The following is a 14,334-nucleotide window of genomic DNA, read 5'->3' on the forward strand; positions in this document are numbered from 1 at the left end:
AACTGACTGCATGCGCATCCTAACGTGGAAATCCTGAAGTTGCGGTCAGTCATTCACTTCTCCAACACTGGCTGCGCTGTGGATCCCCCCCCACCCCCCCCCCCCCCCCCCAAACCCGGCAATCAGTGTAATCTGTCAAATCAGGGGAAACTGACAAAAGCTTTGGCTCTTCCGCCGTAATATCGCAGTAATACCCCCATTAAAAGTTTGACCTTTTGGATTAGGTGTAACTGGGATTGTAACAGCATATTGACTGCTAAATAGAGGTTATGGCCCTGAAAAACTCATTGTAATTTGGTGGCATTCCAAATTTCTCCATTTTAATAATTTAAATTTTTAAGAAACTTTAAAAAAAAAATTAAAAAAAATTTTGGAAGTTTTTTCATCTTTCTCTTTCAAATTTACCTTTTCCCCATGTGCGAGCCCCAATCTTTGTTTTGCTTTCTAACTTTTTTAAAAAGTTAGAATCCAAGGAGCTTGCACACATCCTGGTTCTCGGTTTGTGAGAATTCTGCATTGTGACTGGCTGCTTAGACAGCTTGTTGATGTCACAGCAACTCGCGTTAGGGATTCCCCGTTAACTTACGCTGATTTCAGTTGCACGTTGGAAAAGCAGAACTTCTCGCCACTGAGCTTGTGAAATCTTTGTGGGTAGCTTACTTCGGGGCCAGCAGCGAACGCCTTTGCTTCGCCGCTGACTGCAAATTACAGCCATTGTTTATTTGGCTAATATAACATTTAATCTGCTGTCAATCTCTAGAAACTCTTGAATGTAAGATCATTGATTTTGTGTGAAAACAAAATGTAATCTTTCTCCAGTGAAAATTTTCATTCAGAAACAAAATTGACGGTGTATTTTTCCAAAGTTGTTTCCTGACCATCTTGAGCATTGGTTTGATTTTTGGACATTTAAAAAAAAATTGCCTTCAAAGTTTTCCTCCTGGAAAAAAATCTTGAATAAACTTTTCTTTAAATAAGAAATATATTTGATAAATGTTTCTACCCCCTCCTTTTTAAAAGGGCCTTATGAACACAAACAAAGATGAGATGCGTGAGCTGGCAGCACAGCTTTATGCAGTGGTGCTGTCCACTATGTCTGGGAATGACCTGCACTTGGCGGTTCAGAATCTCATTAAGAGCACTAAAGACAGTGTAAGTATTCATTTTAATTAGTTAAACGTCATTACTGTTGCTGATTATTGCCGATTGCCTTGTACTACTATCCTCCCTCTTTCCTCCTTTAAGTCTCTTCAGGCCGCACACCACTCCCCAGCTGAGAGGAAGGGTAGACAAATCCAAATGGTGACGTCATATCCTTATTGCCTCCCAGGGACCAATTACAGAATTGCATTGACCGTGACCTTAAGTTTTTTCAATTCATGGAATCATTAATTTTTTAAGAATAATTCTTTGGGATGTGGGTGTCACTGGCAAGGCCAGTCCCCAGTTGTCCTTGAGACGGTAGTGGTGGGCTGCCTTCTTGAATTGCTGCAGTCCGTGTGGTGAATGTGCTCCCACAGTGCTGCTAGGTAGAGTTTTCCAGGATTTTGACGCAGTGGCAATGAAGGAACAGTGACATGTCCACGTCAGGGTGGTGTGTGACTTGGAAGGGAACTTGGAGGTGGTGGTGTTCCCATACACCTGCTGCCCTTGTCCTTCTAGGTGGTGGAGGTCGCAGGTTTGAGAGGTGATGCCAAAGAAGTTTTTGCGAGTTACTGTACTGCACCCTGTAGGTAGTACACGTTGCAGCCATGGTGTGGTGGTGGGAGTGGATATTTAAGCTAGTGGGTGGGTGCCAATCAAGCAGTCTGCTTTGTCCTGGATGGTGTTGAACTTGAGTGTTGTAGCTGCACTAATCCTGGCAAGTGGAGAGTATTCCATCACACTCCTGACTTGTACTTTAGAGGTGGTGGAGATCCATTGCAGAGTCTGGGGCTGAGCCACTCACAGCAGAATATGCAGCTTCTGACCTGCTTCAGTAGCCACGGCATTTATGACTGGTCCAATTGAATCTCTGGTGAATGGCGACCCCAGGATGTTGATGGTGGGGGACTCAGCAATAATAATGTTATTGAATATCATGGGGAGGTGCTTAGGCTCTCTCTTGTTAGAGGTGGTCATTGCCTGGCACTTGCGTGACACGAATGTTACTTACCGCTTATCAGCCCAAGCTTGGATGTTGTCCAGGTCTTGCTGCATGTGGGCATGGACTGCTTTATTATCTGAAGAATTGCCAGTGGAATTCAGGTCCTGTGTCCATGTTTGATCCAAGGCTCTAATAAGGTCTGGAGCTGTGGTCCTGGTGGAACCCAAACTGAGCATCACAGAAGGTTATTGGTGAGTAAGTGCCGCTTGATAGCACTGTTGACTTCTTCCATCACTTTGCTGATGATTGGGAGTAGGTTGATGGGTAAGTAGTTGGCTGGGTTGGATTTATCCTGCTTTTTGTGGACACAATATACCTGGGCAATTTTCCACTTTGTTGGGTAGGTGCCATTGTTGTAACTGTACAGGAACAGCTTTGCTAGGGGTGCAGCTAGTTCTGGAGCACTACTGCTGGGATGGTGTCGGGGTCCATAGCCTTGCTGTGTTCAGTGTACTCAGCCATACCTTGATTTTACATGTAATCATGTGTAACAAAATAAGGGAAGTAGAGTAACAAACCTTTCTTGTAATTTTTGCATTCTATTTATAGACCCCTGAAACACAGCATGGAGCGGTGTTGGCTTTAGGATATATGATAGGACGGTACCTGGCCAAAAAGAAGAAAGCAAGTTTAGATATCCAAGATATGGAACAGTCGGATACTGAAGAGCCACTGGAAGACCAGCTAATCCAGTCAACCACAGAAACAATTAGTAATTAACTTGAAATATAACTCTGCATTGTGTTTTTTTTTTGTTTTTTTGTGCGTGCACCTGATCTAACTATTAAGCAGTTTTTCTACTTGTGAATTTTCCTACCTCCAAATGTGTCTTTTAGCTCCATCAGGAAAACTTCCATTTATGCCGGGTTTTTTTTTGTTAAAATATTTTTGTAAGAGTGAGGATGTTTGGGTTTCCACCAGCCTTTTAGAAAAGTTCTTAAGCGTGGCGTTGTTTGGCAGTATAGGTGGGCACTTTCCCTGAATAGTTCGAAAAGACATACGCTCAGCCTACAATTTTGGAGATTGCCATTTGAAACCCTGCCTGATGGGCACAATGCAAAGTGAGCCTTCTTGACCAGAAAAACCAAAGGAGGATTCACCATGGATGAAGTGCCCAGATATGGTGATCAATGGTAGGAGCCCTCACTCTCACTCCTTCCAGAGCATTCCCCCACTTTTCATGCTTTTAGTCCTATGGTGGTGGCTACGAGACCGTAGCATGCCGACCAGGCCTCTGCAACCGCTTTTAACATTGGTGAGAGATCTGTCTCAGTTTGGAGTCCTGCATGCAGCATGGACCCACGGACTGTGTAACCTCCTGGCCTTTACCCCAGCCACACTTACATTAATTACTAGGCATATCAGCAGACCCCAGTTTTGAGCTTTACAGCGAGCATTGAATTGTTTGAAGAACAAATTTATGATGCAAGTCAATGTGCAAAGTACCCTGTCAATAAGTGTGTTTTTTGCAGAATGCGTGACTGCAAATTGTCCTCTAGGCTGCTCTAAAGTGCCAGCTGTGTTGCAGTGAATGCAGCTGCTGCAGGACACATGCAGAAGCGCCTGATAAAGGAGACCCAAAATCATAATTTTCTACAAAAAATGGCAAGAAATTAGCGATTTAAAAAAAAATAGTGATGCAGGTATTTATTGCCATGTTTTTAGATTGATAGTTTTTTCCTTCCCTTTTAAGTATGGAATGTCATTGCTAAAATATGTTTGTGATATAATGTGTGTGTATATGTGTACGCATGTTTTAAACAAAAATATTTCAGCTTCATTTTTAGATGATGCATCCCCTTCTCTGGCCATGGCTGCTTGTGTAGCTGTTGGTGAAATTGGGAGGAATGGTGCTTTACCCATCATAAATGAAGGCCCTGGATTCAGCAAACTGCACATAGTGGAGAGCTTACTGGCTAAAATCCCCTCAAGCAAGGAGAGTAACAAGGTGAGGGTTAATCTTTATACCAGAAGTTTTTATTTGCATTTTTTTCCTTTAAAGAAGGAATACTCAAGCATTCACTTCTATAAATTGCACAAACTTGATGTATCGAACTTCAAAATATTAAATACCCACATGTATTGATCTTTAGTCCTTAGCATAAAATTGTATTGAATTTTACTTTGTAACGTTTAAGTAAGTTTGTGTCAGCTGTAGTTCAGTGGATAGCACCCTCACCTCTGAGTCAGAAGGTTGTGGGTTCACAGTCCCACTCCAGAGACTTGAGCACAAAAATCTAGGCTGACACTCCAGTGCAGTACTGAGAGAGTGCTGTCTTTCGGATGAGATGTTAAACCGAGGCCCCACCTGCTCTCAAGTGGGCGTAAAAGATCCCAAGGCACTATTCGAAGAAGAGTAGGGGAGTTGTCCTCAGTATCCTGGCCAATATTTATCCCTCAATCAACATAACTGAAACAGATTATCTGGTCATTATCACATTGCTGTTTGTGGGAGCTTGCTGTGCGCAAATTGGCTGCCGCATTTTGTACATTACAACAGTGACTACACGGAAAAAAAAATACTTAATTGGCTGTAAAGCACTTTGGGACATCCGGTGGTCGTGAAATGCGCTATATAAATGCAAGTCTTTCTTGCTTTTTAAAACTTTAAGTAATATTGTAGTCTTCTCTGTATTTACCAATTCCCTTAGATTTTGATGTGCCTTCAGTGCTCCCCGTGTGTTGCCTCTAGTTCAACATTACCACTCTTACAGACTGCTACTTTCAGGAATGATGCCTAGCAGAATATGATTGCCCACTAACTAGCTTTTGAAGATGCAGCTTCTCTTAACAATGGGAATAGTTGTGGAAAGGGACACTTTTAAACTAGTTTTTATAAGCTTGTTTTGCGAAGACACCAAGGCCTTAAAATTACACAAGGTATCGCAATTGTGGGACAGGCTCGATTGACCAGATGGTCTTTACCTGTCCGTCATTGTTTGTATCTCAGCATATTAGCACTTAATGTGTATGTATTAAATGCCATTGTCTGCTACTCTGCTATATTAAATGAAGTGTTAACCCATGGTTAATGCCTCTTTAGATAGGAATTTATACAAAACATGTTAAGTGTTTGTATGTTAATATGCAACAGCACACTTTCAAGGGCAAGGTTTTTAATAAGGAATTGGCACATTTTGGATTCAATGTTGACATTTACTTGTAATAATTAAGGGTGAGATTTAACATTATGTAAAACTATATAGTATAAACTAGCTAGTCCACCAAGTAACGATAATAATTGAAATTGTTCAGCTGGCTGCACTAACTCTTTGAATCATAGAATAGTACAGCACAGAAGGAGGCCCATCGAGTCTGCGACGGATCTTTCGAAGAGCAATCCAGTTAGTCCCACTCTTTCCCCATATTCCTGCAATTTTTTTCTCCTTCAAGTATCCAATTCCCTTTTGAAAGCTACAATTGAAACTGTTTCCACCACCCTATCAGTTCTCAGTTCAATTACATACATAAGTACAAAGTCAGTAATATTTCCCTATTTTATATCTTCTAATAAAACCATTGTGTGCTTACATATGCACAAGGGTATGTAATGTGACCTCTATATGTAGGTTAGTTAAGAGAATAGTTTAACCTGGTTTATTTAAAACCCAACTAACTGGAAATATTTAACAGATATATTTTCCGTTTCAATTATTGCTGATACAAATTTCAGGTCAATGCCACCAGTCTTTCCCGTAAGTAGACCCTACATCCCTTAAACTCAGGAGTATACCTTCACTGTCCAATATCTAGTTATATGATGGCATGGCCTGGGGCTGTAATAGTAAGCCCCCCTCATTGCATATACTGGATACCGTGATCTCGCACATGCTCCCCACGTGCATTTCTCCAACCTTTCAGAAAGTGGACTGATGAGCACTATGGTGAGGTGAGTCCAACTGTAAACCAATAAACTGGTTTATTTTTCATGGAATAAGTAAATGAACAGAGTACCATTTCACAGTATTAGCTATTTCCTGTTATAACGTCAAAATAATAAATACGCAAACTTTTCCCTTGATACGTGCCTACTTTATTTTACTAGTCTGTAGGGGTAGAAATTGGCCTCGGGCAGTGGTGCAAAACGGGCGGTATCGGATCGGCCGCCCGTTATACACAGCGCCTGATATTTAATTCTATTGACTGCAATGGACTGGAATATCGGGCACTGTGTGTAACGGGCGGCCGATCCGATACCGCCCGTTTTGCACCACTACCCGAGACCAATTTCTACCCCTGTATCTTTAAAGGATGGTGCTGAGCATGCAGGATAAATATATACCAAAAGCCAACAAGCTCCGATTAAACAAATGTGACCTTAAATTAATTAATAGCTTGAAAGTGATTTAAAGAGGAAAATCAATCTGTACAAATCCTGGTGGGAGAAAGAGGCAGAGGCTCACTGGGATGAATACAAAATAATGCAGAAGCATGTTAAAGGCGTCAGAGGGGCAATGAATGACCTAGAAAAAAGCATAGCAGCAGCTACTAAACATAACACAAGAAAAGTCATTAAAAGATGCAAACAGGCTTGAAACTGAGGATGAGCACAAAATAGTAAATATTTTGAATAAATGCTTCCTCCAAGTATTCACAAGGTAAGACAAATAAAATCAATGACTGATATAAAAGAGATGGAAGTCTTGGGCTAAAAGGGCTCAAAATGAACACATCACTGGGGATACAGGAAACTTTGTGATATCCGGTGTTGTATCCGTGTATTAATGGAGACACGGAATGCAGGAGTTGGTTTAACAGGTGTTTACTGAACAAAGTCTGGAGGTGAACTAAAAGATACAAGACACTATACAGGCTTATATACCCGAGTGGTCACTACCGGTATTACAGTACACCGGGGCTCTTAAAGGTACATACACTACATCCGGCACCGACGGGACCGAGCTGTTGCCAATCTATCAAAATTGCCGGACATACCAGCGTTAATGTTGAAGCATACGGAGGTTTTCATCTCCGTATCTGACAACAAACACTGTTGCTTAGCAACAGCTTCTAAACAGTCGGCCCGTACCTTGGAAGCTTAGCAACAGCTTCAGAGAGACTTTCCAGAGCCTGACTGTTGAAAAAAAAGCCACGAGAAGAAAAAAAACCTCGAAGAAAAAAAACCTAACAAAACGGCTCCTGATTTCTGCCGGTAGATCGAGGTTTCTGGACATACAACCTCCAGATAAACCAAAGTCTCCTGTATATGGTATTTAACCCTGAATATTGAAAGAGACGTGTAAGGCATAGATAATCGTTATGATGCAGTCACCGGACTTGGGGAGCTACCAGTAGATTGGAAATGGACCAGTGTGGTGTCCATTACTCACTTCCATTCCATATAAAATAATGGAATTGACTATCTGAAATAAAACTTGATGATCTGTACAGTGATGAACAGCAGCCAGCATGGATTCAAAAGTGGATGATCCCTGTTCGATCAAGCTCTGCCACTTCATTGAGGACGTGACATCCCAAGCAGACTGTGCAAAGTCCTGTGATATAATATACCTACATTTGCAAAAAGACATTTAACAAAGTTCTACATGAAAGGTTATTACTTCAACTCAAAACTGATGCACAAGGGAGACATTCAAGCACTGGAGGCCATGCAGATAAGAGCTATGAGGCCGATCCCTAGTGACAGAAGTCTGAGTTATGAGGCAATACTGAAAAAACTTGGGTCTTTTCATCCCCTCCTTAATCTTCAGAACCATCTTCCAATGTTATTTTCAAATTCATAAACCATGTGGCTTTTTAAATTACAGCAAAGCACTGGATAAACCACCATTTGCTCCAAGAGTTTCCTATTTTCTTTCTCGGGTGTGCTTCACGGTTACTAGATGGGAAGTGGAAAATATTATCCCCAGCTGTTAATCCTTACATTAATCAAATCTAGTTATTAAATAAAACCCACCATGCAATTATGAAATGTAGTTCTGTTCTGTTTCTGTAGATGAAGGAGCGAGCAGTGCAGACACTGGGTTATTTGCCTGTTGGAGATGGTGATTTTCCTCATCAAAAGAAACTCCTACAAGGATTGATGAACTCAGTAGAGGTAAATATTGTACTTAACAGACAATGAAAAGCAATATTCAATGCTCATAACTGTACCATACAATATGATTGTGATTTTTGTTTTGTTTTGTTTGTATTCATTCTCGGGATGTGGGCGTCGCTGGCAAAGCCAGCATTTATTGTCCATTCCTAGTTGCTCTAGAGATGGTGGTGGTGAGCCACCTTCTTGAACACTGCAGTCCGTGTGGTGAAGGTACTCTCACAGTGCTGTTAGGTAGTGAGTTCCAGGATTTAAAAAAATTCTTGGGATGTGGGTGCCGCTGGCAAGGCCAGCATTTATTGCCCCTCCCAAGGAGGTGGTGAGCAGTAAGAGAAAAAATACCTCCAGCAGCCAGTTCACCTTCCCACACAGCTATGCCTCACTGAATCAGTATACAACTGCCTGCCAGGTGCATGTTTAAACAGGCACAGCCTGTATTGTGTCAGCCATGGCACTGTGGGTAGCACTTTCGCCTTTGAGTCAGAAGGTTGTGGGTTCAAGCCCCACTGCAGAGACTTGAGCACAAAATCTAGGCTATCACTCCAGTGCAGTACTGAGGGAGTTCTGCTTTCAGAGGCGCTGTCTTTTGGATGAGATAACAACAACAACTTGTATTTATATAGTGCCTTTAACATAGTAAAACGTCCCAAAGAGCTTCGGGAGCGTTAAAAAAACAAAAATTGACACCAAGACACATGAGATATTCGGGCAGATGACCAAAAGCTTGGTCAAAGAGATGGGTTTTAAGGAGCGTCTTAAAGGAGGAAAGATAGAGAGCCGGAGAGGTTTAGGGAGGGAATTCCAGAGCTTAGGGCCTACGCAGCTGAAGGCACGGCCACCAATGGTTGAACGATTATAATCATGGATGCTCAAGAGGCCAGAATTAGAGGAGCGCAGATATCTCGGGGTGGGGTGGGGCTGAAGGAGATTACAGAGATAGGGAGGGCCGATGCCATGGAGGGATTTGAAAACAAGGATGGGAATTTTAAAATCGAGGCGTTGCTTAACCGGGAGCCAATGTAGGTCAGCGAGCACAGGGGTAATGGGTGAACGGGACTTGGTGTGAGTTAGGACACGGGCAGCAGAGTTTTGGATTACTTCAAGTTTATGTAGGATAGAACGTGGGAGGCCAGCCAGGCGTGCGTTGGAATAGTTAAATCTAGAGTTAACAAAGGCATGGATGAGGGTTTCAGCAGCAGATGAGCTGAGGCAGGGTTGGAGTCAGGCGATGTTACGGAGGTGGAAGTAGGCGGTCTTAGTTATGACACAGATATGTGGTCGGAAGCTCATTTCAGGGTCAAATATGACACCAAGGTTGCCAACAGTCTGGTTCAGCCTCAAACAGATGCTAGGGAGAGAGGGAAGGAGTCGGTGGCTAGAGAACGGAGTTTGTGGCGAGGACCAAAGACAATGGCTTCAGTCTTCCCAATATTTAGTTGGAGGAAATTTCTGCTCATCCATGTCGGACAAACAGTCAGACAATTTAGAGACAGTGGAGGGATCGAGAGACGTTAAACTGCGGTCCTGTCTGCCCTCAAATAGACGTAAAAGATTCCATGGCACTATTTTGCAGAGGAGAATGGGGAGTTATCCCTGGTGTCCTGGTCAATATTTATCCCTCAACTAAAACAGATTATCCAGTCATTATCACACTTGTCTGCCAGGTCGTAGCTGTTTATGGGACCTTGCTGTGCGCAAATTGGCTGCCGCGTTTCCTGCATTACAACAGTGACTACATATCAAAAGTACTCTAATGTGCTTTGAGATGTCCTGAGGTCATGAAAGGTGCTAAAGAAATGCAAGTCTTTCTTTCTTAGTTTCACAGCTGTGCTGAAATTAGCACTTCAGAGCTGCCAAAAGGATCACTGGAGGTGAGTTTAAACCTTTAGTGCTTACCCTCTACAGCCAGGTTTGTGGCTGATCCAGAGGATGGCATCTGTCGCAGGTGTGTGGGGAAGCTGTAGAGTTGCATGTTGATCAGCTGTTGTGGCATCAGCTGATTTTGGCCCAACGGGGAGAATTGCTGTTGCTGAGCTCTAAAGAAAAAATAACGCTGGCAACCTCGAATACCATGGGTTTCCAGTTATCCCCAGAAATCAAACACGTGTAATGGATCGAAATTAAAAATTTTTCCCAGGCAAAACAAATAGAGCTGCAGTTCACAGTTGGAGAAGCAATCACCAGTGCTGCGATAGGAATGAGTTCACTGGCAGCTCGCGATCTATGGATGGTTGCTGAGGAGGAATACATCCCTCCAGTTGGTAAGTTGCAAGCGGCGTGCGTGTTTTAACCTGTTACGGTTAAGGTAACAAGCAGACTCAAATATAATCTTTTTGCAGCGAGTTCCTGTAATTTAACAGCCAGAGGAAATGATAATGAACCTTAGTGGTGATAATGGAGTGTTCACTCAGAGATGATTTTGTAAGAGAAGAATTTGAAATGAACTGCTTTGCGAAGTTTGAAGTGTGCTAGAGATTTTGCCTAGAAGTAATACAAACACTGCATCTGATTCCTACTATAATCTTAAACATTTCATGCAAATGCACACCTAATCTTGTCAGAAAACAGTGGCGAGTGTAATCCACGGTTTAATTAATTCTGTCGAGCACCACAATTTGGAGAGTACTGAATGGTTGGCATTTTGTAGTTAATTGCCAAAAACTTTACAAATGCCACGTGCTGACACAAACCTCACAAATAGATGTAATTTTATTTCAAGTTGTGAAGCGATTTGATGGGCATTAGGATTCGTCACTTTGCACTGTTCTTCATTGCTCAGTGTAGCTATAGTACAGGTAGACTATCCTTTATCCGAAAACCTTGGGACTAGCTGTGTTTCGGTTTTCGGAATTTTTGGGATTTCAGAAGGTTTTCATCTCCGTATCTGACAACAGCTTGTAAACACTCGGGCCCTGCCTTGGAAGCGTCTCTGAAGCTGTTGCTAAGTTACAGAGACTCTTTCCACAGCCTGACTGTTTAAAAAAATGCTAGGGAAAGAAAGAAAAACCTAGGGGAAGAAAGAAAACCTAACAAAACGGCTGCTGATTTCTGCCATTAGATCGAGGTTTCCGTCTCCCCCTGCTCCGTATCTGAATTCCTTGACTTAGCGGGGGTCTGGGGCTCGACTGCCGCCGCCAGTTGTGGGAAAGCCGGATATTGGCTGACTCCTACACTAAGCTGGCCCGCAAATCAGGTCGGGGTGGGGGGGGGGAAGAAAAGACTTTCGGATGGGCTGCTGCAGCTATTGGACGGGCCGCTGTATTGTTGGGTTCACTCTCCCGGTACCTCCTTCACACTGCCTGGCTCGGCCTGCAATCTCCTACCCAGGAGGGAACTCTGTGACCCTCTGCCCTGCTCACAGGGAAAGGCAGAGCTCCCGGACCACTCCTGTCATGTTTGGCGCCACTCGGGTCATGTCGTGCGCACGACTTACGCTCCACGAAAAAACTTTAGGTTTTTAGAGGTTTTCAGTTTTCGGAAGTGCGGATAAAGGATAGTCTACCTGTATTCACAACACAGAAGTTAATACAGAAACATTTTATTCTGCTTGCAATTTCAAACATAGCGGATGCACTAAGGATGATTTTTCAGAATTCATTAGACTCGGGAACAGTGCCGATGGATTGGAGGGTAGCTAACGTTACCCCACTATTCAAAAAGGGGGGTAGGGAAAAAGCAGGTAATTACAGACCTGTAAGCCTTACATCAGTTGTGGGCAAAATGCTGGAGTCCATCATTAAGGATGAAATAGCGGAGCACTTAGCAAATGGGGACAGGATAGGACAGAGTCAACATGGATTTACAAAGGGTAAATCGTGCTTGACTAATCTATTGGAATTTTTTGAGGGAGTAACTGGTAGAATAGATGGGGGAGAGCCAGTAGATGTGGTGTACCTGGACTTCCAAAAGGCCTTCGATAAGGTCCCACATAAAAGATTAGCATGGAAAATTGAGGCTCATGGGATAAAGGGGAAAGTTTTGGCGTGGATAGGGAACTGGCTGTCAGATAGAAAACAGAGAGTTGGAATAAACGGCTCATTTTCTGAATGGCAGGCAGTAACAAGTGGGGTACCACAGGGATCTGTCCTGGGCCCCCAGCTGTTCACAATTTACATTAATGACCTGGATCAGGGAGTCGGATGCAGCATTTCCAAATTTGCAGACGACACTAAACTAGGAGGGGGGGTGGGCTCAGAGGAAGAGACCAGGAAGCTCCAGAGCGATTTGGACAGACTGGGCGATTGGGCGGATAAATGGCAGATGCACTATAATGTGGACAAGTGCGAAGTTATCCACCTTGGGTGCAGGAACGGGAGGGCAAATTATTATTTAAATGGCAATAGATTGGGAGAGGGGGAAGTACAGAGAGACCTGGGTGTTCTTGTACACCAGTCGCTGAAGGCGAGCATGCAGGTGCAACAGGCGGTCAAGAAGGCAAACGGTATGCTGGCCTTCATAGCAAAAGGGTTAGAATACAGGAACAGGGATACCTTGCTGCAGCTGTACAGGGCACTGGTGAGACCACACCTCGAGTACTGTGTACAGTTTTGGTCGCCTCATCTGAGGAAGGATGTTCTTGCCATGGAGGGGGTGCAGCGGCGATTCACCAGGCTGATACCAGGAATGGCGGGAATGACCTATGAGGAGAGACTATGTAGTTTAGGGATGTACACACTGGAGTTTAGAAGATTGAGAGGGGACCTCATAGAAGTGTATAAAATTCTGACAGGTCTAGACAGACTGGATGCAGAAGGAATGTTTCCCTTGGCGGGTGAGAACAGAACTAGAGGACATAATTTAAGGATAAGGGCTAAACCATTTAGGACAGAGATGAGGGGGAATTTCTTCACTCAGAGAGTGGTGAACCTGTGGAACTCATTGCCACAGAGGGCAGTGTACGCCAGCTCATTAAATATATTTAAGAGGGAATTAGATATATTTCTACGGGCAAAAGGGGTTAAGGGTTACGGAGAGAAGGCGGGGACGGGATACTGAATTAAAGGATCAGCCATGATCTCATCGAATGGCGGAGCAGGCACGAAGGGCCGAATGGCCTACTCCTGCTCCTATCTTCTATGTATCTATGTATCTATGTATAATATTTTTCAAAAACAATTGCTTTCCCCATACTGTAAACTGGGGCGGGAGGGGGGGTGAAGAGAATAAATGGAGAAGGTTGTAAGTGCGGAGTCTGTTGGGAGAGGGGAAACTGTCAGTTATTTTGTTTGAAGAACTATCTGTGAACTTGAGTTCTGGCATGAGATCATCAATGGTTGAACTGAGAAAAGAGATCAACAATCAGCATAGATAACAAACTGCCTATTCTATACAAAATTGACATACGTGTGTGTTCTCTAATATGTTGCTCGTCAGCCATGACTCAGTTGGTAGCACTCTCGCCTCTGAGTCAGAAGGTTTTTATATCAGATATATGGCACAGAAACAGGCCATTCAGCCCAACCAGTCCATGCCGGAAGGTTGTGCGTTTAATCCCACTCCAGAGACTTGAGCACAAAAATCTAAGCTGACATTCCAGTGCAGTACTGAGGGAGGTGCCATCTTTCGGATGAGACGTTAAACCGAGGCCCCGTCTACTCTCTCAGGTGGACGTAAAAGATCCCAAGGCACTATTTCGAAGAAGAGCAGGGGAGTTCTCCCCGCTGTCCTGGCCAATATTTATCCCTCAATCAACATCATTAAGAAACTGATAATCTGGTCATTATTACATTGCTGTTTGTGGGAGCTTGCTATGCGCATATTGGCTGTTTCCTACATTACAACAGTGACTACACTTCAAAAGTACTTCATTGGCTGTAATGTGCTTTGGGACGTCCTGAGGTTGTGAAACATGCTATAGAAATGCAAGTCTTTCTTTTCTTTCATATGATGTACAGTTCAAATATCTTCCAACAGTTATTGTATTCTAGGCAGGGGGATGCCCTATTGCCCAAATTTGGGGTTGGATCGGAGCACAGTGGGACCTAAAGCTGGTGTAGGGATGGAAGCAAACCTGGGCACCTCTGGGGCCAGAATGGAAAAGGATAGGAACTTTAGTGATGCTGATCTGTTTGTGTTTGGAGGCCAAAAACATTGCTTGTTTCTGAGTCGAAGGCACAAAGATAGCATCCTA

At 43.4% G+C, this 14,334-nt stretch overlaps 1 protein-coding gene across 1 annotated transcript in view; it reads left to right on the plus strand.

The window, feature by feature from the left end:
• ecpas (Ecm29 proteasome adaptor and scaffold) overlaps window positions 1–14,334 on the plus strand; it is a 167,180-nt gene that overhangs the window by 92,686 nt on the left and 60,160 nt on the right. Inside the window, 5 exon segments of the mRNA XM_085992949.1 lie at window positions 933–1,152; window positions 2,696–2,858; window positions 3,922–4,094; window positions 8,103–8,204; window positions 10,342–10,465. Of these exon segments, the coding sequence (XP_085849075.1) occupies window positions 933–1,152; window positions 2,696–2,858; window positions 3,922–4,094; window positions 8,103–8,204; window positions 10,342–10,465 (782 nt within the window).

The sequence above is a fragment of the Somniosus microcephalus genome, chromosome 1, assembly GCF_052327205.1.
Source record: "Somniosus microcephalus isolate GS21.2 chromosome 1, FLI_Smic_1.0, whole genome shotgun sequence".
Taxonomy (NCBI): Eukaryota; Metazoa; Chordata; class Chondrichthyes; order Squaliformes; family Somniosidae; genus Somniosus; species Somniosus microcephalus.